The sequence below is a fragment of the Myotis brandtii genome, unplaced genomic scaffold (genome assembly GCF_000412655.1).
Source record: "Myotis brandtii unplaced genomic scaffold, ASM41265v1 scaffold240, whole genome shotgun sequence".
Lineage (NCBI taxonomy): Eukaryota > Metazoa > Chordata > Mammalia > Chiroptera > Vespertilionidae > Myotis > Myotis brandtii.
Genome location: NW_005359064.1, coordinates 3,356,656 through 3,382,394, shown reverse-complemented (window position 1 = coordinate 3,382,394; position 25,739 = coordinate 3,356,656). Strand labels below are relative to the sequence as shown.

General features: G+C 42.6%; 2 protein-coding genes across 4 annotated transcripts in view; one reads left to right on the top strand and one right to left on the bottom strand.

The window, feature by feature from the left end:
- AFG3L2 (AFG3-like AAA ATPase 2) overlaps positions 1-14,557 on the top strand; it is a 44,664-nt gene extending 30,107 nt beyond the window's left edge. For all 3 annotated transcript variants that reach the window (XM_005866909.2, XM_005866910.2, XM_005866908.2), the window contains 4 exons: positions 3,351-3,466; positions 7,227-7,427; positions 9,461-9,655; positions 13,760-14,557. In XM_005866909.2, coding sequence (XP_005866971.1) covers positions 3,351-3,466; positions 7,227-7,427; positions 9,461-9,655; positions 13,760-14,002 — 755 coding nt within the window. In that variant the 3' untranslated portion in view covers positions 14,003-14,557. The remainder of the gene's footprint in view (positions 1-3,350; positions 3,467-7,226; positions 7,428-9,460; positions 9,656-13,759) is intronic.
- A 2,456-nt stretch (positions 14,558-17,013) lies between these two features.
- On the bottom strand, positions 17,014-25,501 carry TUBB6 (tubulin, beta 6 class V). The gene is made up of 2 exons (XM_005866907.2): positions 25,285-25,501; positions 17,014-18,523 (listed from the first exon to the last, which is right to left on the bottom strand). The coding sequence occupies exons 1-2, from the start codon at positions 25,343-25,345 to the stop codon at positions 17,460-17,462; spliced, it is 1,125 nt and encodes a 374-aa protein (XP_005866969.1). The 5' UTR covers positions 25,346-25,501; the 3' UTR covers positions 17,014-17,459.
- Between the last annotated feature and the right edge of the window lie 238 nt (positions 25,502-25,739).

Genomic DNA, 25,739 nt, shown 5'->3' with positions numbered 1-25,739 from the left:
GAGGCAAAAGATTGCAGTCAAGAGGGCTGCACAGAAGAGGTGGGAGTTAAACGGTTCAGTAGACAAATGGGAAACCGTGTGAAAGTGGCATGAACAGAAGGTGGTTTGGAAATAGTGTTACATACACCCTGTGTTTCCTGGAGGGAAAGTAAACTGATCAGACTCAAGTTCCTGTGGAACGCAAGGCAAGGTTGAAGAAAGGTATTTAAGTCTAGACTTTAGAAAGCCTTGAATGTTGACCTTGAGGACTTTTTAAATGCCCTATAGCCAGTTGGGTTTTTCCTGAGCCACTGAGTAATATGATAATCAGTGGTAGTTTAGGAAAGTGAATCTGACTCTGAAGAAGAGGAAAGCATCTGGGGGGAGTCATTCATGTGATAGAGCAGGTTTTAGCACAGCAGTTCTCAACCTGTGGGTCGCGACCCCTTTGGGGGTCGAACGACCCTTTCACAGGGGTCGCCTAAGACCATCAGAAAACACATATATAATTACATACTGTTTTTGTGATTAATCACTATGCTTTAATTATGTTCAATTTGTAACAATGAAAATACATCCTGCATATCAGATATTTACATTACGATTCATAACAGTAGCAAAATTACAGTTATGAAGTAGCAACGAAAATAATTTGATGGTTGGGGGTCACCACAACATGAGGAACTACATTAAAGGGTCGCGGCATTAGGAAGGTTGAGAACCACTGCTTTAGCATGGGTAGTCCCAGTGGACAGAAGCAGGAGAGAAGGACAGCCTGACAGGCTGCAGGGGGCTCTGAGGCAGCTGGTTTGGCAGAAAATGACATGCTGAGTCTGAGATGCAGGGTGTCCAATGGGATTCTGGAGCACTATAGGGGTTCAGGCTGGGTTCCCGGGATGAGAGGCTCAGGGAGCAGGTGCCTAGTAGGAGGAACAGGGACCCGCATAGTAAGCATGGCCAGATGTTCACATTTGGTAGCAGAGGGGAGAAAAGTGAGTCAGCAAAGTCACCAAAGCTGTATGCTACAGACCTAGAAGGTGCATCGACGCATAAGACAAGGAAGACGTACCATTAAAGGAGACTCAGGTGGAGAAGAAGGGAGCCAAGGGCAAAGACATGCTTATTAAGGAAGAGTTGGCAGCAGGATCAAGTGATGGGATGTTAGGGAGACAGACGTTTGGATTTGGCAGTGAGACTGTTCTTGGTGACTATTGATGTGACAGTTTGAATTGAGTGGAGAATACAAAGCCAGATTAATGGAGATTACAGTGAGGATCTAGAGCTAGAATAGCCGTGTGCTCAACCTGGGTTACGTGCTAAATAACTAACTATTGAATAAATAAGTAGACCACTTATTCTAGAAATGTGTTAATGAAAAGAAAAAATCTAAAATGTAGAGTTGTAGATGGAATTAAATCACTACAGAAACATGTGGGACCTGCATATTTGTGCCTTTTTAAAAATATATATATTTTTATTGATTTTAGAGAGGAAGGGAGAGGGAGAGAGAGAGAGAGAAACATCAATGATGAGAGAGAATCATTGATTGGCTGCCTCCTGCATGCCCCCAACTGGGGATTGAGCCCGCAACCCGGGCATGTGCCCTTGACTGGAATTGAACCTGGGACCCTTCAGTCCGCAGTCCAACGCTCTATCTACTGAGCCAAACCAGCCAGGGCATCTTTGTGCCTTTTTAAATCAGAGCGATGCTATCAGTACAAAGTGAGAGTGTGAAAGAAAACAGGGTGGCAGGTGGAGTAGGAGACCTTGCTCTGAGGTGGATGGACGCTTGTTCAAGTTCAGCCATTGTGAACCAGCCATGGGCAGTCCTTGTTCTGTAATATACTGAAAATGAAAAATTCCAATGATAAACTATGGGGGAAGCTTTTGTTTTTCAGGTAAGTAAGAACTGCTTATCTCTGGAAAACAAAGGCCTTGTTAACACAGCCTTTATAACTTCCCACCCTTGGATATACTTTCCACCTGTGGTATATATGTACTTGTCTTATGTTGTGTTATCGGGAACATAGCACTCTCTCTCTTTTTTTTTTTTTTTTTTTAATCTTCTAGACTCCTTAATGTGTTATCAGTTGAGAAATTCTAGTTATCTTGAACACAACAAAACTACTTTTGTCTTGGTGTGATGATCTGTATTAGTACAAACTGTGTAGTTAGTTTCTACATTACAGAGGTGCATACGAGGTTCAGCATCCACTTTTATCCAGGCCAAAGAAGAGTTGTGCATAGGTTAGGGGCCCTTCAGCTCTGTAGTGGGCACACAGGCCTGCTGGAAGCCGGTCCATCCTTGCTGCTTGACACAGTCGCTGCAGGAAAGAAACATCTGCACAGCATATGTTTCAAGGGACCTGGCATATATAGCATATTGTTCTTAATATGTTTTCTCTCCTTAAGCGCCATGTGTTTTAACCAAGGTCACCTCTCCGAGAAAGGTTGTTTCCCCAGGTAGGGATTTTTCCCTGAGGTTAGGGAGGGGATACAACCCCTTAATTAAGTGCCAGGCGGGTAGTTAAGCTACATAATCTTTACTCCCTGGAATGGAGATAAGAAACGCCCTAACCTTTGTAATAGAAATTGACAGGATTAAAATCGGCTGGTATAAATATAGATGTAACAAGACAATAAACATCAGATCCTGATCAGTTCCTAACCAGAACTCCAACCAGAACTTTGGCTGGAGATCCTGGCTAGAGGTCCTGACTAGGCTGCTGATCAACTGAAGGCTGTCTCCGTGTCATTCCTTCTTCGCCGACTCCGTCCACACCTTTGGGGACCCCTGGACCTGCTGGGGTTGGACCCCAACACAGGCCCAGCTCCAGTCTCCTGGGGTTCATCTTCTCTGGTCTACCTGCTGCTGCTTTGTCTGGCTCTTGGAACCCCTTGGGCTCTTTGTTGAGTGTGTTGGGTGCTGCAGCCTAACTAACTCTCTGAGTCAGTATGTCCTAATCTATCGTCTACCCTCCATCAGGAACAGAGCAGGCACTTTCCCTGAATACGTAGACTAGCAGTGAGTTCTTTCTGGACTTTGTTTTCTATGAATTGTATGTTTTAAGTTGACTTAAGTGCTGAATTTTATTATGTCCCTAAACAATATATGTGGCTCAAAAGAGTGGGAAAGTTAGGAAAAAAGTGGGCCTAGGGGTAGGGGTAGTGACTGCATTTTCCCTTTAGCTGGGTGTATTTTGAAGTTGATTCTTTATTTTTATTCTGACCTTGATTGATAATTTTTGGATTGTTAAAGCATCTTAATCTCTAAATCACCTTTTAGATACGGCATTGTGAAATATTGTATAACTCTTTTTATGTCAGTGTCACTAACATAAAAGTGGGGTTTTGTTTTTTGTTTTTGTCAGGCTTAGAGAAAAAAACCCAGGTTCTGCAGCCCGAGGAGAAGAAAACTGTGGCGTACCATGAGGCAGGGCACGCAGTTGCCGGCTGGTATCTGGAACATGCAGACCCACTTCTAAAGGTAAAGAAGTTGTTTGAACAGTAGGAGAAAATTGCACTTCCTCAAAGGATGAATAGATGAGATGTTTAAATTTAAAGAAATTTAGCAAAAATATCTAGTAATAACAGAGGGATAAAGTGGTTACACAAACTCTCCCACAGATAAGTTATAAAGTTTTGGAAAGAAAACTACTATTCAAAGGGACTGAAACGTTTCCAAAAGCATACTAAAACTGAGGAGCATTTACTCTCAGAAAGTAGCAGCTACAATGGCTTAGAATTGGGTGCTTGTGGCTTTCTTGCCTGAGGGTTTTCCACAACCAGTGGTAGAAAATGCTGGCTTTACCATGTTGAGGTGCCAGAGGAGAAAGTTCAGGGTTTGAAGAAAATTTGAAATTTAACAGGGAAATCCTGGAAGCAAGAACACTACAGAGGGGGTGAAACCCAAATCCAAGTAAAAATGCCCTGGCTGACTACTAAACTATGCATGCAGAGGGATTCCCAGAGAGCCTGGGAAAGTAAGCAGAGACCAAAGCAATGGTGTACCAAGTAATATTGTTACGTTTTCTGCTTTTTCAACTGAGTGTATTCCCCAAACTGGTGCAGCATGGATAACAGGAAGCAACGCAACTGACTTCCTGTGTTGGGACAGCTGGAAATTGAGTGGGAGAGGGTCCCTGAAACAAGGAGACCACAGAGAAGACAACATTAAAAGTGTACACAAAACATCCTAAATAATCTAAAAGAAGTCGCTAGAACTAGTAAGTGGAGTTATCATGGCTACAGAAATTTTTTTAAAATATATTTTTATTGATTTTTTACAGAGAGGAAGGGAGAGGTATAGAGAGTTAGAAACATCGATGAGAGAGAAACATCGATCAGCTGCCTCCTGTACACCCTCTACTGGGGATGTGCCCGCAACCAAGGTACATGCCCTTGACCGGAGTCGAACTTGGGACACTTCAGTCCGCAGGCCGACGCTCTATCCACTGAGCCAAACCGGTTAGGGCATGGCTACAGAATTTAAGATCCTTATACAAAGTTCAAATGTATTTCTGTATATTAGCAATGAATAATTGAAAGATTAAATTTTAAAAAACTCATTTCATTTACAACAGTATCCAAAAGCATGAAATACATAGGAGTAAATTTATCAAAATACAGGGTAGGAATTTATATAGAATTGCAGGTATTAGCTAAAATAGTCAGGACAATTAAGGTGAAAGGATTACACTCACCAATTTTAGACTTTGTATACAGCTACAGTAATGAAGACTAATATTGATGAGAGAACTTAACACTTAGATCAGTGAGATGGAATAGAGTCCAGAAATAGACCTTCGTACATAATTGGTTCATTGATTTTCAACAGAGATACCTAGGTTATTGAAGGTGGGAAGGATTATCTTACCAACAAATGGTTCTGGCAGCTCAGTGTTTATATGAAAGAAAGTAAACGTTGACCCAAAAAAGTAATTTGAAATAGATCATAAAACTAAAACTATAAAACTTCTAGAAAAAAAAGTTAGGAAAAAGTCTTTGTAACTGTGGGTATCAGAAATTTCATAGGACACAAAAATCATGAACCACACTGGCCACAAGCCACTGGGGGGTAGGGGCGGCTGGGGGGGGGGGGGGGGGGACATATATAATACTCTTTGTAATACTTTAAGCAATAAAAAAAAAATCATGAACCACAAAAACAGTTAATAAATGGAATCTCATCAAACTTAAAAACTTTGTCTTTGAAAGATACCATTAAGAAAATGAAAGGCAAGCCACACATACTGAAACTACTTGGCAGTACACACATATGAAAAAGGAGTTGTATCTTCTAGAATATATTTTAAAAACAAAACAAAAAACCTCTTAAAACTCAATAATAATGCCTTAGCCGGGTGGCTCAGTTGGTTGGAGCATTGTCCTATATACCAAAAGGTTGTGGATTTGACTCCCGGTCACGGCACAGACTTGGGTTGTGGGTTTGATCCCCTGTTGGGGCACATGCAGGAAGCAACTGGTCAGTGTTTCTTTTCTCTGTCTCTATTTCTCTTCCTTTCTAACATTAATAAACATATCCTTAGGTGAGGATTAAAAAAACGCCAACTCAATAATAACAAAACAAACAACCTAGTAAATTGTGTAAAAGATTTGAGCATATACTTCCCAAAAGATGGTATATGAATAGACATTAGCACATTAAGGTACTCGATATCATTAGTCATCAGGGAAGTGCAAATTAAACCTCAAGGAAATACCAAATGGTTAAAATTTTAAAGCCCGTCCTTAAGGATTGGTAAGAAGGTGAAGCAATGAGAACTCTCATATATTGCTGATGGAAATGTGAAATGGTACTGTCATTTTGGGGAACAGTGTGGCAGTTTCTTATAAATGCTTCCATATGATCAAAGATATTTACCCAAGAGAAATTAAAACATAATGTCCACACAAAGACTTACACCACTTTATTCATAATAGCAATAAACTGGAAACAACCCTGATGTTCAAGAATGAAATGTATATTTGGTATGTTTAGACAATGGAGTGCTACACAGCAGAGAAAATGAAAAACACAATAGTGGGGGTGAATCTTAGAAATGTGAGAAACCAGACACAATGAAGCACATACTGTATGCTTGCATTGATATGCAATTCTAGAAATTGTAACTAATCCATAGGGACTGAAAGCATATGTGCAGTTGCCTGGGAGTGGGGGAAGGGTTGAATACAGAGGGGCGCAAGGGAACTTTGGGAGAATAAAGAGTATTTTGTATCTTCATTGTGATAAGAGCTTAAGTTTGTCAAAACTCATTGATCTTAGAAATTAATGACTCAAGAGCAAGTTTTTTCACAACTGCGTGTTATTAACTCTTACCATAAATAAGCAGCTCCGTCAGTTTTGATGTGTTCTGATGTGTTCTCTCCAGGCCTTACAATTCATGTTTTATATGTCAGTATTCAGGTATAATTAGAGCCACCCAAATTCTTCAGAAACTGAAGAGTTGTTTAAAATAAGTAAAAGTTGCCCTAGCTGTTTTGGCTTAGTGGATAGAGTATCGGCCTGTGGATTGAAGGGTCGCAGGTTCAATTCCGGTCAAGGGTACATGCCCGGGTTTCGGGCTCGATCCCCACTGTGGGGCATGCGGGAGGCAGCCAATCAATGATTCTCATCATTGATGTTTCTATTTCTCTCTCCCTCTCCCTTCCTCTCTGAAATCAATAAAAATATTTAAAAAGAAAAATAAAATAAGTGCTTCCAAAATAGGAAAAAAAAAACCGCATTGAACTATACACTTTAAATGGGTGCATTTTTTACATGTAAATCATTCCTTAATAAAGTGAATTTTTTGAAAATTAAAGGAATTTACTCAATTGCAAAAAGAGGACTAGAAAAGAAAATGAAAACCGTTGAGTGCCCTGGTCAGCCATACCTGCCTCCTGTACAAAGAGGGCGTGGCCATGGCAGATAGTCAAGTTGAATGGAGCCTTCACTGTATTCAAGCTCTCAGGAGTCACCACATGCCAGCAGCCTTTTTGTCAAGACTGAATCATTTTAATTGAGTTTATAAAAAGACAATTTCTAGAACTCTTAAGGTAAAGTTATCCTAAGAGAAAATACTTCTGCATAGTCACTCCTGCTCGATCTCATTTAGCCAAAGCTGATGGATTGCCCAACTGCTGTGCTTTTTTTTGTAAGTGAGTTTATCTATCTGTAAATGCTCTGATCAAGTCTACTTTTGGTAGTGGAATCTCCAACAGTTTTTATGTTTTGTATTTGTCAGGTGTCCATCATTCCACGGGGCAAAGGTCTGGGTTACGCTCAGTATTTACCCAGAGAACAATACCTGTACACCAAAGAGCAGCTCTTGGATAGGATGTGCATGACGCTGGGTGGCCGGGTATCAGAAGAAATCTTCTTTGGAAAAATTACAACTGGTGCTCAAGATGACTTGAAAAAAGTGACTCAGAGTGCATATGCCCAAGTAAGTATGAAACGGAGTGCTTCTTCCTCATCTCACGTTGCTGAGAAATGGTCATTTATGAGTGGCTCTGAAACAATACCACTGTGTTCGACTGGTTTAGGCTTCTCAGGCCAAGATTATTTCTTAAAAGAAATCCATTGTAAAGCAATCAAAACTTATGAAAAGAAATGACTTTTGGGGGGCACTCCTGTTCCTCATATGTCAGCTCTTCTGGGTCTGTCACTTTCTCAAATCTTTTAATGATGCATATGATTTTTTTCTGTTGTCTTTACCTTCTATTTCTTAGGACACTATTTGTTGTATTTGTTTGCTCTTGTTGTTTCTGGCTTAATCTTTATTTTTAAAATAATTTTTCTTTTATATCTTTTTCTGTTCTAGCACCTCATCTGAGCTTTTCTGATTCTGATTTATGTTATTCTACATTTTCTATCATTTTTCTGTTTTCTTTTAGCCTTTTCTGGAGTATAGGCTATAGCTTTCATCTGTTTATGGACGTCTTTCCATCCTGCTTTCCTTATCTATGGAGACATTATTCTGCTCTTTTTTCTTCTCAGAATAACTTCATAAGGGATTTTTCTATTGTTCATTTTACATTAAATCTGTTTTCCTGGCCTCTTAGGAAGGAGGAAGATTAGGATAGCCAGCTTTTCTATTTTGATAGCTTTAGAATTCCCTTTTCTGATGTTTTTATGAAGTTTTAAAAAAAATGGCCTACTACTTTTGGGGTCCTCCTGGCTCGGTTCCTGCTCCTCACTTTTATCTGGGCCTTCCCTTTTCTAGTCAGTTTGGATTTTACTTCCAGAAGCTGCTGCTTTTTTCTTTATTCTTGTTTTAATTTAAATATATGGGGGTGACTTTGGTTGCTCGGATCTTATAGGATTCAAGTGTACATTTCTGTGGTACATTATTTGTATATTGCATTGTGTGCCTACCACTGAAAGACCAGTCATTTTCCGTTACCATATATTTAGCCCCCTTTACCCTGTATGACCCCCCTAACCACCATACTATTGCCTGTGTCTATGAGTTTGTTTTATATCCCACACATGAGTGAAATCATATGGTTCATGGCTTTTTCTGACTTATTTCGCATAGCATAATATTCTCAGGGTCCATCCGTGTTGTCGCAAATGGCAGTATTCATCTTTTCTTACGGCTGAGTAGTCTTCCATTGCATATATGTACCACATCTTCTTTATCCAATCCTCTATCAAAGGACACTTTGTCTCCGTATCTTGGCCACTGTGAGTAATGCTGCACTGAACATAGGGGTACATATATCTTTGTGAATAAATGCTTTCAAATTTTTCGGGTAGATGTCCAGAAGAGGGGTTGCTGGGTCATATGGTAATTCTATTCTTAATTTTTTGAGGGACTTCCATACTATTTTCCATAGGGCTGTACGTATACATTCCCACCAGAAGTGAATGAGGGTTCCTTTTTCTCCACAGCCTCTCCAATACTTGTTATTACTTGTCTTGTTAATAATCACGAAGCTGCTTCTTAACGTGGGGCTTCTTGTTAGCTTTAGGCTCTTACGGCTCAGACTGGACCAACCACTTCCTAGCCCTATGGGCTCGGGGAACGGGAAATGCAATGCCCTTTCCAGGGTCAGTTGTGCTCAGGTTGACGTGACACTCTTTGTAGGAAGAACCTGGAGGGTGTGGGGTTCTTACTCTCTCAGGTCTGTCAGAAACTTCTTTTCTACTTCCCTCGTTCAGAGAGTATCATGCAGGTCTTACAGCTTTGGGATTTGCCCCCACCTGTTTCTCACCTGATTTGTTGTAGGTTGTTGTTGATGGGCTTCTGGTCTGGTATTCCTTATTGAGGAATTTAAAACACTATTCACTGCTGCCCCTGTACACGGAACGTTCAGCCCACTTAAGGCTGCCATGTAGATTTTGCCAGGTTAAAGAGTAGTATTACAATGAAATGTGTGAAGTTAATTCTAAAGACTTACAGGCATTTTATAAAAATATGTTAGCCTGTCAGCAAAAATGGATGTCCACCACTAATCATGTATTCTTTTTCAGATTGTTCAGTTTGGCATGAATGAAAAGGTTGGGCAAATCTCCTTTGACCTCCCACGTCAGGGTGACATGGTATTAGAGAAACCTTATAGTGAAGCCACAGCGAGACTGATAGATGACGAAGTACGAATACTTATTAATGATGCTTATAAAAGAACAATAGCTCTTCTCACAGAAAAGAAAGCCGATGTGGAGAAGGTAGGTGCCAATTGTACAAATAATTCTAAACACAGTTTTGCAGGAAAAGTTCAAAGTGATAATTGACTCTTGGTGGGTTTATAGAAGTCAGCATTTCTCGTATCTGGCTAACTCCTTCATTCTGATGTTTCTGTGTCTGTTTTGCTTCTGAGGTGGTGGGAATATGGTGATAAGCAAAAGTGGGCATGATCCCACCTTTTGTGGCTCTTAAGAATATGAGTGAGGGTTCATGAAGTCTATTAATAGTTACCCAATAAACAATTGAATCTGTACTCTTCCTCACCAGGTATTTTACCAATATAGTAAATCCTCAGTTAATATCATTGACAGTTTCTGCAACCTTAAGTGAAATGATATATAATGAAACCAGTTTTACCATAGGCTAATTAATATAAACAAAAGTTAAGTTCCTGTGGCCTCACGTCAACGTTATAACAAAACAGTATTGAATGAAACAACATTATTTGAGGCCCTGCTGTACTCCTAAGTGTGGAACGCAATGGACTAATAGAAATTTACCATTGTTTTTCACCTCTGGAATTAGTAGTAAGTGACAGATGAAAGGGCACATAGAGAATTAGCTAAACTTGATAAGCAGGAAGTCAACACATGAAAACTACATTTGGCTTAATTATAAGCATCCATGGATAAACATGCTTCATGTGTTTCATTGTTCCTCATTTGGATAGCACCTGCAAAAGGCACGGATCCTTTTTTAATTCAGTGGATTTCTTGCATCTAGTAAATTCTTAGTTATTCAGACTCCATGCCACCAAAATTATAATATTTTGTTCTTTGAACATTCTTCACTCTAATGAGAAAAACACAGATGAAGAAGCCTGATAAGGGATTGACATGATAAAAGAATATTCTAAAGTAGACTATTCATAAGCAAGTCTTCAGAGAAGCCTTCTGTGAGCCTGCGCTGTGCTGTGCAATTCTAAAAATCCATGACATCTTTTCACAAAACTACAGTGTAATTGGGAGAGAGCTAGTGTCTGTGAAACACCAGAAAGCATGCAGCAGGAGCTCCGAGAGAGAACAGTGGTCAGAGAAGGCTTTGTGTAGAACACAGGGCTTAGTTTTACCTGGAAGGATAGTCAGCTTCTGGTCAGTGGGAAAGGAGCTCTCAGCATGGAGGCCTGCTGAGCAGAGCTGAGCAGAGAAGGGTATGGGGAGGAAGACAGGATTGGGCCGGCCTGCCTGGAGCAGATAATGGGGAAAGGGAGACTGCAGTACCCAGGTCCTCAAAAGCCAGGTGGAAAATTTAGAAACATAATTTTAGGCATAAAAGTGACTTTCAAAATGGTCTAATCTAACTACCTTGTTTTATGGGAGGGAGTCTTTAAAGAATCTTAAGTAGAAAGGATTCAAGTTCATCACTTAAAAGGAGAGTGTGGCAGCAGTGGGATGGAAGAGACTAGAACAGAGACCAGCTCAGAGCTGTTGCAGGCATGTGTAACATTCCTGAGATGGTGCTGGTGGTGACGTCTAAAAAACCAAGAGTTGCTGATTTAAGTTAATAAGATTTATTAAGTGGAGAATGGATGGGAGGAAAGCCCTTGGATTGACTCCAGTGCTCCTCCTACTGGCAAATGCAGCCTGGGGTGGGAACGGGGGAGGGATTCAGCCTTGACATCCAAGAGGACATAAGCAGTAGGCATTTGCAAGTGATATATGGATAGGAGGTCCAGACCAGATACAGGATTTGTTGGTTATCCCCCTACAGCCAATTGTTAAGAGAAAAATGAGCTGTAAAAGACAATAGAGGGCGGAAGTTCTCACCGAAATGAGATGACCAGCTCGGGGATTCCACATGCACACCATAGATGCTCAGATGGGTCCAGAGAATACACTCAGTTACTTACCCTTCCATATGTGCAGTATGTGTACTGATAGTGCTAACAAAGAAGTCACTGTTGGTGAAGGGAAAAGTAATCCTCAGATCTTGAAACACCGTAGAGTTCTGAAATTCTGCCTGGTCCATCAGAAAATTAAGTCCATTAAGAATAATGTGGAGCCAGTCAGGAGCCATCAAGTGGAGAAGTGGCTGGAGCCTTTGCTGCTACAGCAAATGCCTTACAAATTCTGGGCCTCAGTTTACCCATCTAAGGTCAAGACTTAGGAGAATAGGACTAATCAGCTAGCATTGACTTAGTTTAGTATGGTATGTGTACCAGGTACTGCCTAACTTCTCTAAAACCTCCTGCAACCTCATGAAGTAACTATATTATTATCCCCATTTTACAGATGAAGACACTAATACATAAAGAAGCAATGTTGCTTAACTTTGCTTAAGGTCATCAGGCAGGTAGTTGGTAAGTGGCATTCGGATTCGGACCCAGACGTCCAGTCTGCAGAGCCCTTGCCATTAGCTCCTAACCCATTAGCCTGTACCTGTCAGTGTGACTGATCTGAATTGAGATGGACTGTGAGCATAAAATGCACACTGGTTTTGAAGACTTAGAATGAACAAAAGAATGTAAAATATATCAATTCTTAAACCATTACATGTTGAAATGACAATGTTTTTGACATACTGGGTTAAGTAAAATATCACAACTTAAGTGGTTTCTCGTAACTGTAAATAGGCAAATTTGAGTATTAAAGAGGTCTAAGAAGAAATCATAAAGCTTTTATTTCTTCAAATCTTCCATACACAAACAATATAATAAAGAATTAGATCATTTTAGTATTCTGGTTATGTTTTTTTAAAAGTCTTTATCCCTTAAAGATATAGACAAAAATATATAAGGATAAAATGATGTGACATCTGGGATTTTCTTCAAAATAAACCAGGGAGTAGATGAAACAAAAATGGCTCTAAGTGGATAATATTGATAGTAGTTAGATGGGAATTAGTTATCCGTTTTTTCTACCTTTGTACATATTTTAAATATTCCATAGTAAAGTTTGAAAAGATCACAAAGATAGCAGAAAATAGTTTTATTATTTGGCATATTTAAAAACATAGCATTTAACATTAACTCCTGATATGTTAAATTTCTTAGGGAGTTACCTACTAAATTTATTTCATGAGGTCAGTTTACAATGTTTTTTTGTAAATTTTTTAAAAATATATTTTTATTGATTTCAGAGGGGAAGAGAAAAGAAGAGAGATATTAACATCAATGATGAGAGGGAATCATTGATTGGCTGCCTCCTGCATGCCCCCTACTAAGGACCGAGCCCACAACCTGGCCATGTGCCCTTGACCAGAAGAGAACCCAGGACCTTTGAGTTCATAGGCTGACGCTCTATCCACTGAGCCAAACCGGCCAGGGCAAGATCAGTTTACAATTTAACCCACTTTTTCTCTTTGTAATGATCAGATGCTTTAACACAACCACTCTCCCCTGCTCCCCTGACACTGTCGTTGCTCACTTCCGTGCACATTGTTGGTCAGGTGTGGTTCAGCGGTTGAGCGTGGACCTGTGAGCCAGGAGGCTGTGGTTTAATTCCTGGTCAGGGCACATGCCTGAAGTGCAGGCTCGAACCCTGTTGGGGGCAAGCAGGAGGCAACCAATCGATGGTTCTCTCTCATCATTGATGTTTCCATCTCTCTCTCTCCCTCTCCCTTCCTCTCTCTGAAATCAATAAAAAAATAAAATAAAATAAAAATAGGTGATTCATCACTAAAAGATGTATTTTCCCTCTTTTAAAAAGCAAATATTGTAAATATTATGCATCTCACTCTTCATTGTGTGGATATACCAAATGTATTTAGCCACTCCCTTACTGCTGGACATTTGTTTTTATAGTATTTTGCACAACTTACTCCAAAATTATGTGACCTTACGTATATCTTTTTCAGTGATTTTTAAAAATATATATATTTTTATTGATTTCAGAGAGAAAGGGAGAGAGAGAGATAGAAACATCAATGATGAGAGAGAATCATTGATTGGCACGACCCCCACTGGGGACCCAGCCCACAACTGGGGCATGTGTCCTTGACCATAATCGAACCCGGGACCCTTCAGTCCACAGGCTGATGCTCTATCCACTGAGCCAAACCAGCCAGGGCTCAGTGATTCTTAAACCCTTTTTGGGGTGGGGTTTGTCTATAAACTTTGTTGAGTAACTGTATTGTTTATATTTCAGGTTGCTCTTCTATTATTAGAAAAAGAAGTATTAGATAAGAATGATATGGTTGAACTTTTGGGCCCCAGACCATTTGCGGAAAAATCTACCTATGAAGAATTTGTGGAAGGCACTGGCAGCTTGGATGAGGACACTTCGCTTCCAGAGGGCCTGAAGGACTGGAACAAAGACCGGGAAAAGGAGAAAGAGGTGTCTCCAGAGGAGAAAATCGCCAATCAGATCCGAGGAGGGAGGCCGTTTTAGCTTGTATTGTGGGTTCGGTTTGCACGTTATTTCAACTCTGGCTTTCTCAGAAGAATGAGAACACCGCCAAGTTGATCTTAACCAGCGCTGACCAGTTGAAGTGGTGGGGAGAGGAGTACTTAATCCTCAGCTTCAGCAGTCCCAGTAGGGGTGGCGGGGTGATTTCCCCAGGCCCTGGGCTCTTGGACAGCGGCTGGGAGAGTGGAGCTTGGTGCCCGGCACTGGTCCCGCTCCACCATCAGTGAAGCCAGCAGAACATGTCAGGGGGAGAATCGGAAAGCTTGCCAGCGTGGGAGAGGCCTGTATTTCACTTTCCATCGCCCCACCCTTCATTCCCATTTCCCTGCAGAGGCTGTGAAATTAAATTGGATTCCTGATAAGAATATTTAAATTTGACTAATACTTTGAAGATTGAATCCAGACTACATGTTGCCGTTTTACTGGGATGATTTTCTACAGAGAGCTGTAACATATTAAAAAAATATGAATGTATTATGTAAATACGGCTTCTTTACATCAGAAATAAAGTGTAAACATTTTAATTTTTTCTCCTGACCACACAGAGGGCCACTGTTTATGCTTGGGATACTTTCTTTTAGTGTCTGGTTCTCATCTGCTTACACGTGAGGATGAGGAACTTCTAGGTTTGTGTGACCTGGAATGATGAATTCTGATACCAGCTCAGTCAGGGCGAGAATTTGTGATTTACACCCTTACTAGACCAGTCATGACCACGTGTTGGTCATACTGTCTGGGACTGGGAGTCGGTGTGTCATAGCAGGTGTGGCAGGCTGTCCCAAGCCATCACTTGGATTTCAGAGAAGGGCAGTGACAATAAGCTAGAGAGGCCCCTGTGCCCTGGATCTTCCATGACTTGCCTGCTCTGAATGGTAAGCTGTGGCCATTACTATTAGACGGGTGTGTGGGTCCAGAAAAGTGGAGGTCTGCAATATTGCAAACGTAGATGGACTATGCATGAAGATGGACTAAACCTTACAAAGCCACTATTTGGATTTGGAAGTAGCATGCATTTTGCATTTATTAATAGATATTTTTAGCAGCTCCCTTTACTGTTGTTCCACTTGCCTTGTGTATCCTTGATGTAGTTATGTTGTGGGAATGGTGACTCCTCAGACTTAAGACAGAATCGGTGGCATCTGGAGCAGCACTGGGCTGATGGGATGGGAGGTGGCTCAGGCAGTGACCTGCAGAAGCCACACTGACGGCCCTCTTTCCTCGGGGTGCTTGTGGGAAGTAGCTGAGTGAAGAATTGTTTTGAGGCTGTAGGAGGACTCAGCCATCAGGGTGTTTAGGGTACTGTCCTCCACATAAGCAGTGACGAGATGTTCAGTACTCTCCTCTTCCCACTGCAAAGAGGCGCCACTGTGTGCTGTTCTGTCTGGGCGGAATGAAGGGTGTGCCAAGCATGAGTCCTGTTTGATTCAGTAAGAAAACTGACAAAGCTGTGTGGGAGACTCGGATGGTAACCCACAACTCCTGTAGCCCCAGCAGGACTTGGCTGCACGGAGTGGCCAGTCACACCTGCACTCGAGGCACTGTACTGAGCGTTACTTATGTTGGGGCCTAACTAGAGCCTGGCCCACAGCAGGTGCTCGGAGGAAATCAAATCTAGCACATTTCCAGGTTAGATGGGAATGGTAAGGTGTATTTTTACTATAATCACAAAATAGTTCAGACTTAGGCAAAAAAGATCTGTTCTCACCTCAGTTCAAGTCATGCTGTCTACTCCAGTCTGGGGCTGCCTGCCGGTGTGCTCAGTGGTTGAGCATTGACCCATGAACAAGAGGTCACTGGTTTCGATTTCAGTCAGGGCACATGCCTGGGTTTTGAGCTGGATCCCCAGTGGGGGCATGCAGGATATATCTCATCAATTGTTTCTATCCTCCTCTCTGAAAATAAATAAAAACATTTTTTTAAAAAAGGCTAGGGCTGCCCCGGCCAGTTTTGTTCAGTGGATAGTGTTGGCCCATGGTCTGAAGGGTCCCGGCTTCTATTCCAGTCAGGGGCATGTACCTCGGTTGCAGGCAGGAGGCAACCAATCAATTTATCTCTGTCACATCGATGTTTCTCCTCTGTCTCTCCCCCTCTCTCTAAGAAATCAATGGAAATATATCCTCGGGTGAGGATTAACAACAAAAAAATTCCTTAAAAGAAGGCTAAGGCTTAACACAAATAAATGCAGTTAGTGTGTGTGAGCCATGGCATCACAGCACCAGGCGGGGCTAGGTCACACTGAGGTGGCCCTAGATCTCAGTGGCTCCAAATGGCAAAGACTCACCTCTCTTCCTTCTTGTCCATCAGTTACCGATGGAGAAGCTGGGTTACCTTTACAGGAGGAATCGGGGTCCCCCACGTAGGAGTCGGAGCAGACGGCCAAGCACTAACATTTGCTTCACTTTCTTTTGGCTAAAGCACAATCACTGGTTCACAGCTAACTGGCAGTGCTGGCCAATTACTAGTAAAACTAGCCTGGTCCGGCCCTGTGGAATTTGACCTTACAAGACCTGTTACAGAAGTTGTGGCTAGTTTACAGGAACCATAAAGTGATCACTTATTACACAGACAAGAGCCTTCACCCTCTGTGCTGGGCCAGGCTGCTGGCCTGGGTTCCTGCTCTGAGAGCCCACCCACCCGGTGCCCCTCACCCACCGAGAGCCAGCGGGAAGCCTGAAGGTAATCGGTGGCTCCTCTGGCAAATCTCAGCGGAGTTGTTAGGGAAGGCTGGGACCCATTAGCCCAGGGAGATGGAAAATTCTGTGGGAGGTCTAAATGCTGTTGCGCACGGGGCTGACGGGCTTTTCTTCATGCACGCACAGCCTGGGAGTCAGAATTCTGGCTCCCACCCGCACAGCCTGCATTCAAGAAGAGCCTCTTTCCTTCAGTGAGCTGCAGGGGCAGGTCACCCAGGGCAGACTAGAGATCTGCGCAACCATCGTGAGGATGCCAAGTAACAAATCTATCACATAAGCAAAGGCTGGGAGAGACGAAGGAACAGTTTTAGTGTTTTATTACGAACAAACTGTTTCAAAGGTTCAATATTGCATATTCAAGATAAGGCAACACGGCACAGCTTCATTTCACAAAGGATGAAAAAATACTGTTTCTAACTTCCCTGCTAATTCTCAGACACGGTTGAACACTTAATAGAAGGTGAGGTTTATTCACTTAGCCCTTAACTGATGGCCCATAAGTTCTTTGAAGTCCTCCAGTAGAAAATGTCCCTCATCTGATCTGAATGGGGAGGACTGCCAATTCTCTGCTATTTTAATGTACTTTCTTTGTTCTAGATGACCGAGAGTACAATTTTATTGCATTTGGGAGGGGCCTGCACCCATATATTTAGACCAGTGCGTCATTGAACAGCCATTGGAGTTAAAACACATCTGAGTTAAAGCAAGAAAGTCTGAATTGTCGTATGTGAGACAGGGGCGCGCCTCTATTCGTTGATCTCCTCTTCGTCGTCTTCGAAAGCTTCTTCACCATCGTTGGCCGTAGCTTCTTGATATTGCTGGTACTCAGACACCAGGTCGTTCATGTTGCTCTCCGCTTCTGTGAACTCCATCTCATCCATGCCCTCGCCCGTGAACCAGTGCAGGAAGGCCTTCCGGCGGAACATGGCAGAAAACTGCTCCGAGATGCGCTTGAACAGCTCCTGGATGGCCGTGCTGTTGCCGATGAAGGTGGAGGCCATCTTGAGGCCCCGGGGAGGGATGTCGCACACGGCCACCTTGACGTTGTTGGGGATCCACTCCACGAAGTAGCTGCTGTTCTTGTTCTGGATGGCCAGCATCTGCTCGTCCACCTCCTTCATGGACATGGGGCCCCGGAAGACGGTGGCCACGGTCAGGTAGCGCCCATGTCTTGGATCACAGGCCGCCATCATATTCTTGGCATCGAACATTTGTTGAGTCAGTTCGGGCACTGTCAGGGCCCGGTACTGCTGGCTGCCTCTGGCCGTCAGGGGGGCAAAGCCGGGCATGAAGAAGTGAAGGCGGGGGAAAGGGACCATGTTCACCGCAAGCTTGCGGAGGTCAGCATTGAGCTGGCCCGGGAAGCGTAGCGAGGTGGTGACCCCACTCATGGTGGCCGACACCAGGTGGTTGAGGTCCCCATAGGTGGGCGTGGTCAGCTTCAGGGTGCGGAAGCAGATGTCGTACAGGGCCTCGTTGTCGATGCAGTAGGTCTCGTCCGTGTTCTCCACCAGCTGGTGGACTGACAAGGTGGCATTGTAGGGCTCCACCACCGTGTCCGAGACCTTGGGGGAGGGCATGACGCTGAAGGTGTTCATGATCCTGTCGGGATACTCCTCCCGGATTTTGCTGATGAGCAGCGTGCCCATGCCTGACCCTGTGCCTCCTCCCAGGGAGTGGGTCAGCTGGAAGCCCTGCAGGCAGTCACAGTGCTCGCACTCTTTCCTCACCACATCGAGCACCGAATCCACCAGCTCTGCTCCTTCTGTGTAATGCCCCTTTGCCCAGTTGTTTCCGGCACCAGTTTGTCCTGGAATAAGCAAAAGAGTAGCATACCATTTAGATAGGGCAAGACAGGCCCTAACTGGTTTGGCTCAGTTGGTTGGCGCATCCTCCCATATACCCATATACTGAAAGGTTGCAGGTTTGATTCCAAGTCAGGGCACATACCTAGGTTGTGGGTTTGATCCCCATTTGGGGCACATATGGGAGGCAACTGATGGATGTTTCTCTCTCACATCATTGTTTTTCTCCCTCTCAAATTGATAAGCATTCGCTTGGGTGAGGATAAAAAGAAATATAATAAATAAATAGGGCAAGACCATAGGACCCACTCATTGATATTGATACATTTTAAATGGTGATGGAAAAGATGTATTATCAGTTAGATAATATGGTGTTGGCCAAAGTCAGCAGGTGGGTAAACAGGCACCACCAATACTGCTGGTGAGTACACGTGTTAGTGCCTCTTTAGACAAGTTAAATACTCGTCAATTTTTAAAAAATATTCTTTTATTGATTTCAGAGAGGAAGGGAGATGGAGAGAGACAGAAACATCAATGATGAGAGAGAATCATCGATAGGCTGCCTCCTGCACACCTACACTAGGGACTGAGCCCACAACCTGGGCATTGAACCGTGACCTCCTGGTTCATAGATCAACATAACCACTGAGCCATGATGGCTGGGCACCCCCATCAGTTTTTAAGATGGACATATGTTTTGACCAGGTAATATCCACTTATTCTCCAGAAGTTAACTTGAATTTTGCCTACACCCAGCTGGTGGCAAGAATTCACAACCACAGCCTGACGACCAGCTTCTCTGCTCTGTGTGGGCAGGCCCATGCCTGATGTTGCACACCACAGGGGAAACTGAGGTAGGCAGCAGTGACCCCACCAAGACTCCCCCTTGAGACCAGCCTGGTGCTGCATCAGCTAAGATGAGTAGATGGGAGGCTCTCGTGTGTGGGGGCCCCTCACACTGAGATCTGCTGACCAGCACCTCTGGATTCTGTTCTCAAGGCCTTCATCGAAGGCGAATGAGTCGTCTTAAATGTCTGTATATCTTCCATTGCATTTATCAGTGCTAAGCACTGTGGCGTTACTGGAAGTCTAAAACAAGAGAAACAACCCCTAATCCTGTGATTCTTCAGTAATTTTTAAATGGACTATTAGTGACTTGTATCACATACAAAGGGATACCCTTCTTGAATATGCAAAGCCTTACAAATCAGCAAGGAAACCAACCGCCTTTAGGGAAATGGGCAAAGAATATAAATAGTTCATAGTGAAGGAAATGAAAATCACAAGTATTTGACATATTCTTCATAGGGGAAATGCGAATTAAAACACGAAGATTCGATTTCTCCCCTATGGAATTGACAGAGGGGAAAAAGTTCGATAACACTGGTTGGCGAGGGTTTGGGAAAGGCCCCTTCATACAGGGCAGCTGCTGGAGGCTTAAGAAAATGAGACTGTTTGGAGAATAATGGAGCAATATCTGTCAAATTAGTCCTCTTGGATTCAGCAATTCTACTTCTATCAATTTTCTTAGATATACTCATGTGTGCAAAATGCCCCACAGACACATATTTCCTGAAGAGCAGTTTGCAATAGTAAAGAAAAAGGGAAGCAACCGAAGTGTCTTTTAAAAGAGGCTAGTACCTATGCAAGTACTATCAGCCATCAATCCTAGTACTGAGATGGGAAAATTTTCTTAAATATATTCTAAGTGGAAAAAACCCCAGAGTACTAAGTGGTGCATATAATTGACAATCATCTTATGTATGTAATGGATATGTTCCTGCTGGGATGTGCACAGAATGTGTCTAAAGGACACACACGAGTCTGAGAGTGGCTGCTCTGGGAAGGAGCCGGGAGCACCAGCGTGGGAAGGAAGGAGACTGAGTTCTCAATGAACACCCTGTGGTTCCTGTTGAATCCCGGACCGTACACGTCTTTTACCTGGCTAGCTAGCAAGAAGGGATGTTTTTAACTTTATTTAAGCATTTAAAAATGCATTTTGGAAAGAAATTGGAGAAATACGCACTGAACTAATAAATGATTGTTTCTGAAGGAAGGGATTTTAGGCAGTTCAGTTTCAACATTATATATTGCTTATAAAAATTTAATTAAACATACATGTATTTTATGTTCATCAAAAGAAAATTATGGAAACCTGCCTTTAAGGAAAATTTTAAAGTGTCACCAATAAGTGGGGAGACACACAATGGATAGGCAGTGACCGTCATGGGAGATGTCTGGGAGATGTTAATGAGCTTTTTTCAAAAGCTATAAAATAGTATGTGTAGCACAATCCCATTTTCAAAAAACTAAATCAAGTGTGTGTATGTGTGTGTGTGTCTGTTCGCGCGCGCGTGAGGTCGCGGGTACATGTATACATGGAAAAGGTCAGGCAGGACACTCCTCCACTGTCTACAGCAGTGGTTCTCAACCTTCCTAATGCTGCCTTTAATACAGTTCCTCATGTTGTGGTGACCCCCAACCATAAAACTGTTTTCGTTGCTACTTCATAACTGTAATTTTGCTACTGTTATGAATTGTAATGTAAATATCTGATATGCAGGATGTATTTTCATATTTACAAATTGAACATAATTAAAGCATAGTGATTAATCACAAAAACAATATGTAATTATATATGTGTTTTCTGATGGTCTTAGGTGACCCCTGTGAAAGGGTCGTTCGACCCCCAAAGGGTCGCGGCCCACAGGTTGAGAACCGCTGGTCTACAGCATTCCGTTGTCCTCAGGGACTAAAATCTCGGGGGCCATCAGTGGAAGGATGAGGGGTTTCTGTGTTTACACTATGTACTTGCTTATTGTTTGAAAAAATACATGTGGAGGCCGGCCGGCGTGGCTCAGTGGTTGAGCATCGACCTATGAACCTGGAGGTCACAGTTTGATTCCTGGTCAGGCCATATGCTCTAGTTGCAGGCTCGATCCTCAATGTGGGGTGTGCAGAGAGAATCATCGACTGATCAATGATTCTCTCTCATCATTGATGTTTCTCTTTCTCCCTCTCCCTTCCTCTCTGAAATCACTAAACATATATTTAAAGGAGGGGGAAAAAAACCCATGTGGAAACAGTGTAACTTTGTAATGACAACATTAAATATGTTTAAATATTAAATAGTGAGGTTTAAAAAATAAATTAAAAAATAGTGAGTTTTCCGGGAGGGCAGAACCGCCCATCGGAAACCACGGCTGTGCTGGTCTGTCCTCGCCGCACCTTACAAGTGAGGACAGCCTCACTCCTGTGTTCTCTGCCCCATTTGGCTAGTCAAAGGCATCAAGGCTATTGGCATGACAGGACCTGTGGCTCACAGTAAATTGCAGATAGTATCTCTCTAATAATCAACTATAAAAACATTCCCTCCGTGCCTGCATCAGACCCTGTGGGCACTGACCACTTCAGCCCCTCAGGTGGTCATCACCTTGACCAGAAGGTGACTGTGTTCTCTTTCTTCCCTCCCAGTTGGGTCGCACAGTGCAACTTGGCTGCCTCAAAAATGATCATTGTCCTTCCTATGCCCCTACTAACTCCTGTCTACCCCTCCCCACCCAACCCAGCAGCCGGCAACCCGGCCAGACCACCGCAGAGGCACTGGGAAGAACAAGCTCGGGGGACCTTCTACCTTGCGCCTGGGCTCACACCTGTAAAAGGAAAGACTGAGTGTAATTGTTACAGAGAGACTAGGAATGATTTCCTTAAACTAGAGTAGAAACAGTAACTGAAAATAAGCAGGTGGCTTTAGGCAGACATAAGCCACAGTGAATCAAGCTTGCTCGAGCGGGCAGTGCAGAGATTCTGAACTGGACCCTTTCTCTTCCTGCAGCTCACACCACCCGTAAGGTTTTCTCTGCTCTTGTCAGAAGGAGGAAGCTGGTGAGTTCTGAAAATATTTTGCCACTGTCTCATAGCAACAGACGTTCCCAGTTAAATATTTGGGGGTCATGAGTTGAACATCTTCTGTAATGCAATGTTGTGACATTAATCAGCGGCTCCGGGGTGTAGAACACAAGGCTGCAATCTCGCAGCTTGGCAGTCGGGTTGCAACAGATCCCCTGGGTGTCCTCGGAGTCCGCCCCGTGGTGCACCTCCAGAGCTCACACGGTGAGTGTGTGTGCTCTCTGACCCTCTCTAGCACCAAAGTTTGAAGAAAAAAGGGCAAGTGCAGAAAGAGGCTTGAAGGACATTTTCTCTCTCTGGCGTTTCATTTTCTCCCACAAGGCTGTTTCCCACTATCTAACAGTTATGATGGCCATGTAGCCAGCAATTCATTGGGAAAAAGTTGTTTTTTTTAAAGTATTTTCATGTTTAAAACTCAAATGCAGATAATTTTCACATTTAGAATTATACACACTTGAAGTCTATGTTTTAAAAAGAAAACATTTCAAACTATATTTGAAAATGGACTGATTTTGGCTTATTTTAACTCGCCACCTCGGAGACAGTGAGCTAGAAAGCCACTGGGGGATGAACCATCTCCCACTCACAGACAATTCTGCCTCTTTTATTTCCTGGAAAATGCCCTGAAAACAACTGTTCAGCCAAACAATATAGGATGTTCATACATTCTGAATGCCTCTCCCTTCCACAAATGTGCTATTTTAACAAAGTAAGCATACTCACTGAAACAATTCAAAATTCTTAATAAAAAGAACATCCATTTTTTAAAAATACTAAAGAATAACGTTATTTCACATTAGTACAATGTGTTAAAAATTTTAAACATTCTGAATCAAAGACAGGTATGCATGTTTTGGCAAGAAGCAAAGAAATCATCCTGGGGACAGTGTAAACGCCAAGCATCATTTCTAACATTTTTCAGTTCACAAGGATAGTAAATTAGATAACTTAGATGATAGTTATTATAGGTCTATCTTAATTTGTTCTTAAACATTTTGACCCCATTTATTGACACCTAGATAGCCGAGATCAAACCTTTCTTACACTTCAATACTCAGTTCAATCAAATAAAACTTCCACAATTGCTAAATTTGCTGCCCTGAGAAACTAGCTTAACACGACGACTTTGATAGTTTGTGATAATTCAATTAGGTAAAAATTGGTTCCCGGTTTCGACTCTCTGAAACCTCAAATGCCCTGGCTGTGCAGGAGGGCTGCTGGGGGGAGCCTCACTCCTGAGCAGACACCTGGGCTGGGAGGGGCGAGAGGAAGGCAGAGAGGGTGCATGGCCTCTGGCGTCCCACTAGCGACCTTGCCCAGAAAGTGCATCCACAGGTCCCATAGCCTCATCCGTGACGTTTCTTATGACAGATTGAAGGCATGTAAAAGGATATGAAGAGCACTGTAGTGGATATCTACTTACCTATCACCCATTTTAAGAAATAGAACATACCAATGTTACATGAAGCCCAATAGAACATATATAAATTAGAACATCTTAAATTTAAACAATATAGAATACTTTTTTTCTATGTTCTCTCCAACCTCCATGGGATCAGGGTTCACCGAGTTACATCTGAATCTTTGTGTTTTTATGTGTGAGTCCTGTTCATGTGTGCCTGGGGCCAATTAGGGTCTCTAGTTCGGTGAAAGGTAAATAATATAAATGTCCCCATTTGTGAACAATAAAAATATTGGCAATTTAGGGTTTCTAATATAAGAAAAGGGGCACCAGAGTCCCGATCTATTTGAAATATTAAAGGTGAAAGAAAACTCTTGAACAAGTTATTATTAGAAGCTTCACCTGTCCCATTGGTTGTGTAGGTTGTCATGGTGATGAGAAGTGGATGGTATGCAGAGGATACAAAGTCTTTGTGAACATTCATCTTCCGGAGAAGCCACTGCCTTGTCTTCTCCCTAACAAGTCTGTGCCTGATTCTGCTACAAGGTAATTAATTCGTATACCAATAAAATCTTCCAGATTGTGTCCTCTTGTAGAGGCAGAATTGTCTATGAATGGGAAATGGTTCATCCCCCTGTGGCTTTGACTCTAAAACCTATGGCTACAGCGTGATGGAGGCTGGTAACACTAACGGTGCCACTTTAATTTTATTTAATTAATTAATTATTTTTTAAAATATATTTTTGTTGATTTCAGAGAGGAAGGGAGAGGGAGACAGAGATAGAAATATCAATGATGAGAGAGAATCATTAATTGGCTGCCTCCTGCACGCCCCCTACTGGGGATGGAGCCCGCAACCAGGGCACGTGCCCTTGATCGGAATCGAACCCAGGACTCTTAAGCCCACAGCCCAACACTCTCCACTAAGCCAAACCAGCTAGGGACAATTTATTTAATTTTATATAATTTTCTTTAGAAGTTTACAGAGAGCAGGTGCTATTATTATGTGTTTTGTTTTGTTTTTAGGTAGAGGAAGAGGGAGGATTTTCCCATTCTGCTAGAACAAACTCATATGGCACCAGTCTTTACAGAAAGAAAGCAGAACTGTCTATAGATACTGAGAAAGAAATATAGGCACAAACGTATTGCAGTTAAAAGATGAGCAATATAGGAACCAAAAATAAGTTACTATTATCATATTATAATAATTTATGAAGGGGGAAGAAGTTAATGTCTAAAATTATTTTTTTTAAATAAAAAAACTATCAGGATAAGCATTTCATTTAGAAATACAGAGGTTACTTTCCTTGAAAAAAGAAAGTCAAGAATTACAAGAGGTGCCTGTGATCACTTTGGGGTCTGCTGATTTCCTGTGCCATGTGATGTTTTTAATCTTGCACACAAATTAGTTTTGATGTTTAAAAAGAAGTAGAGAGCAGGAAAGAGGGAACCTACCGAAGATGAAGTTGTCAGGCCGGAAGAGCTGCCCGAAAGGCCCCGACCGCACACTGTCCATGGTGCCAGGTTCCAAGTCCACCAGGGCAGCCCTGGGCACGTATTTCTGAGCTGGAAGAGAACAGAACCCACCCACCAGAGGTCATTTTCTGGTTTCTGAAGTAACAGACTTCCCCATAGCAAGTCCTACCAGCTCAGCTGCCTGGAGCGTATGAAGCAGGGTTTCAGAGAGGGCACCCGGCTTTCGCAGAATCACAGACTCCGAGCACGGGGAGAACACAATCCCACCCTGACTTGTTCAGACGAGGAAACCAGCCCAGGCAGGAATGGGCAGAGGAAGTTCCAGGAATAAGCTGGGTGGGAAATCAAGTCTCCTGACTTCCTGCCTCCTGGATTTTCCGTTCACCCTAACACCTCTTCCTGTTGGGCAGTTTACGTTTTTAGCTCCATGGAAA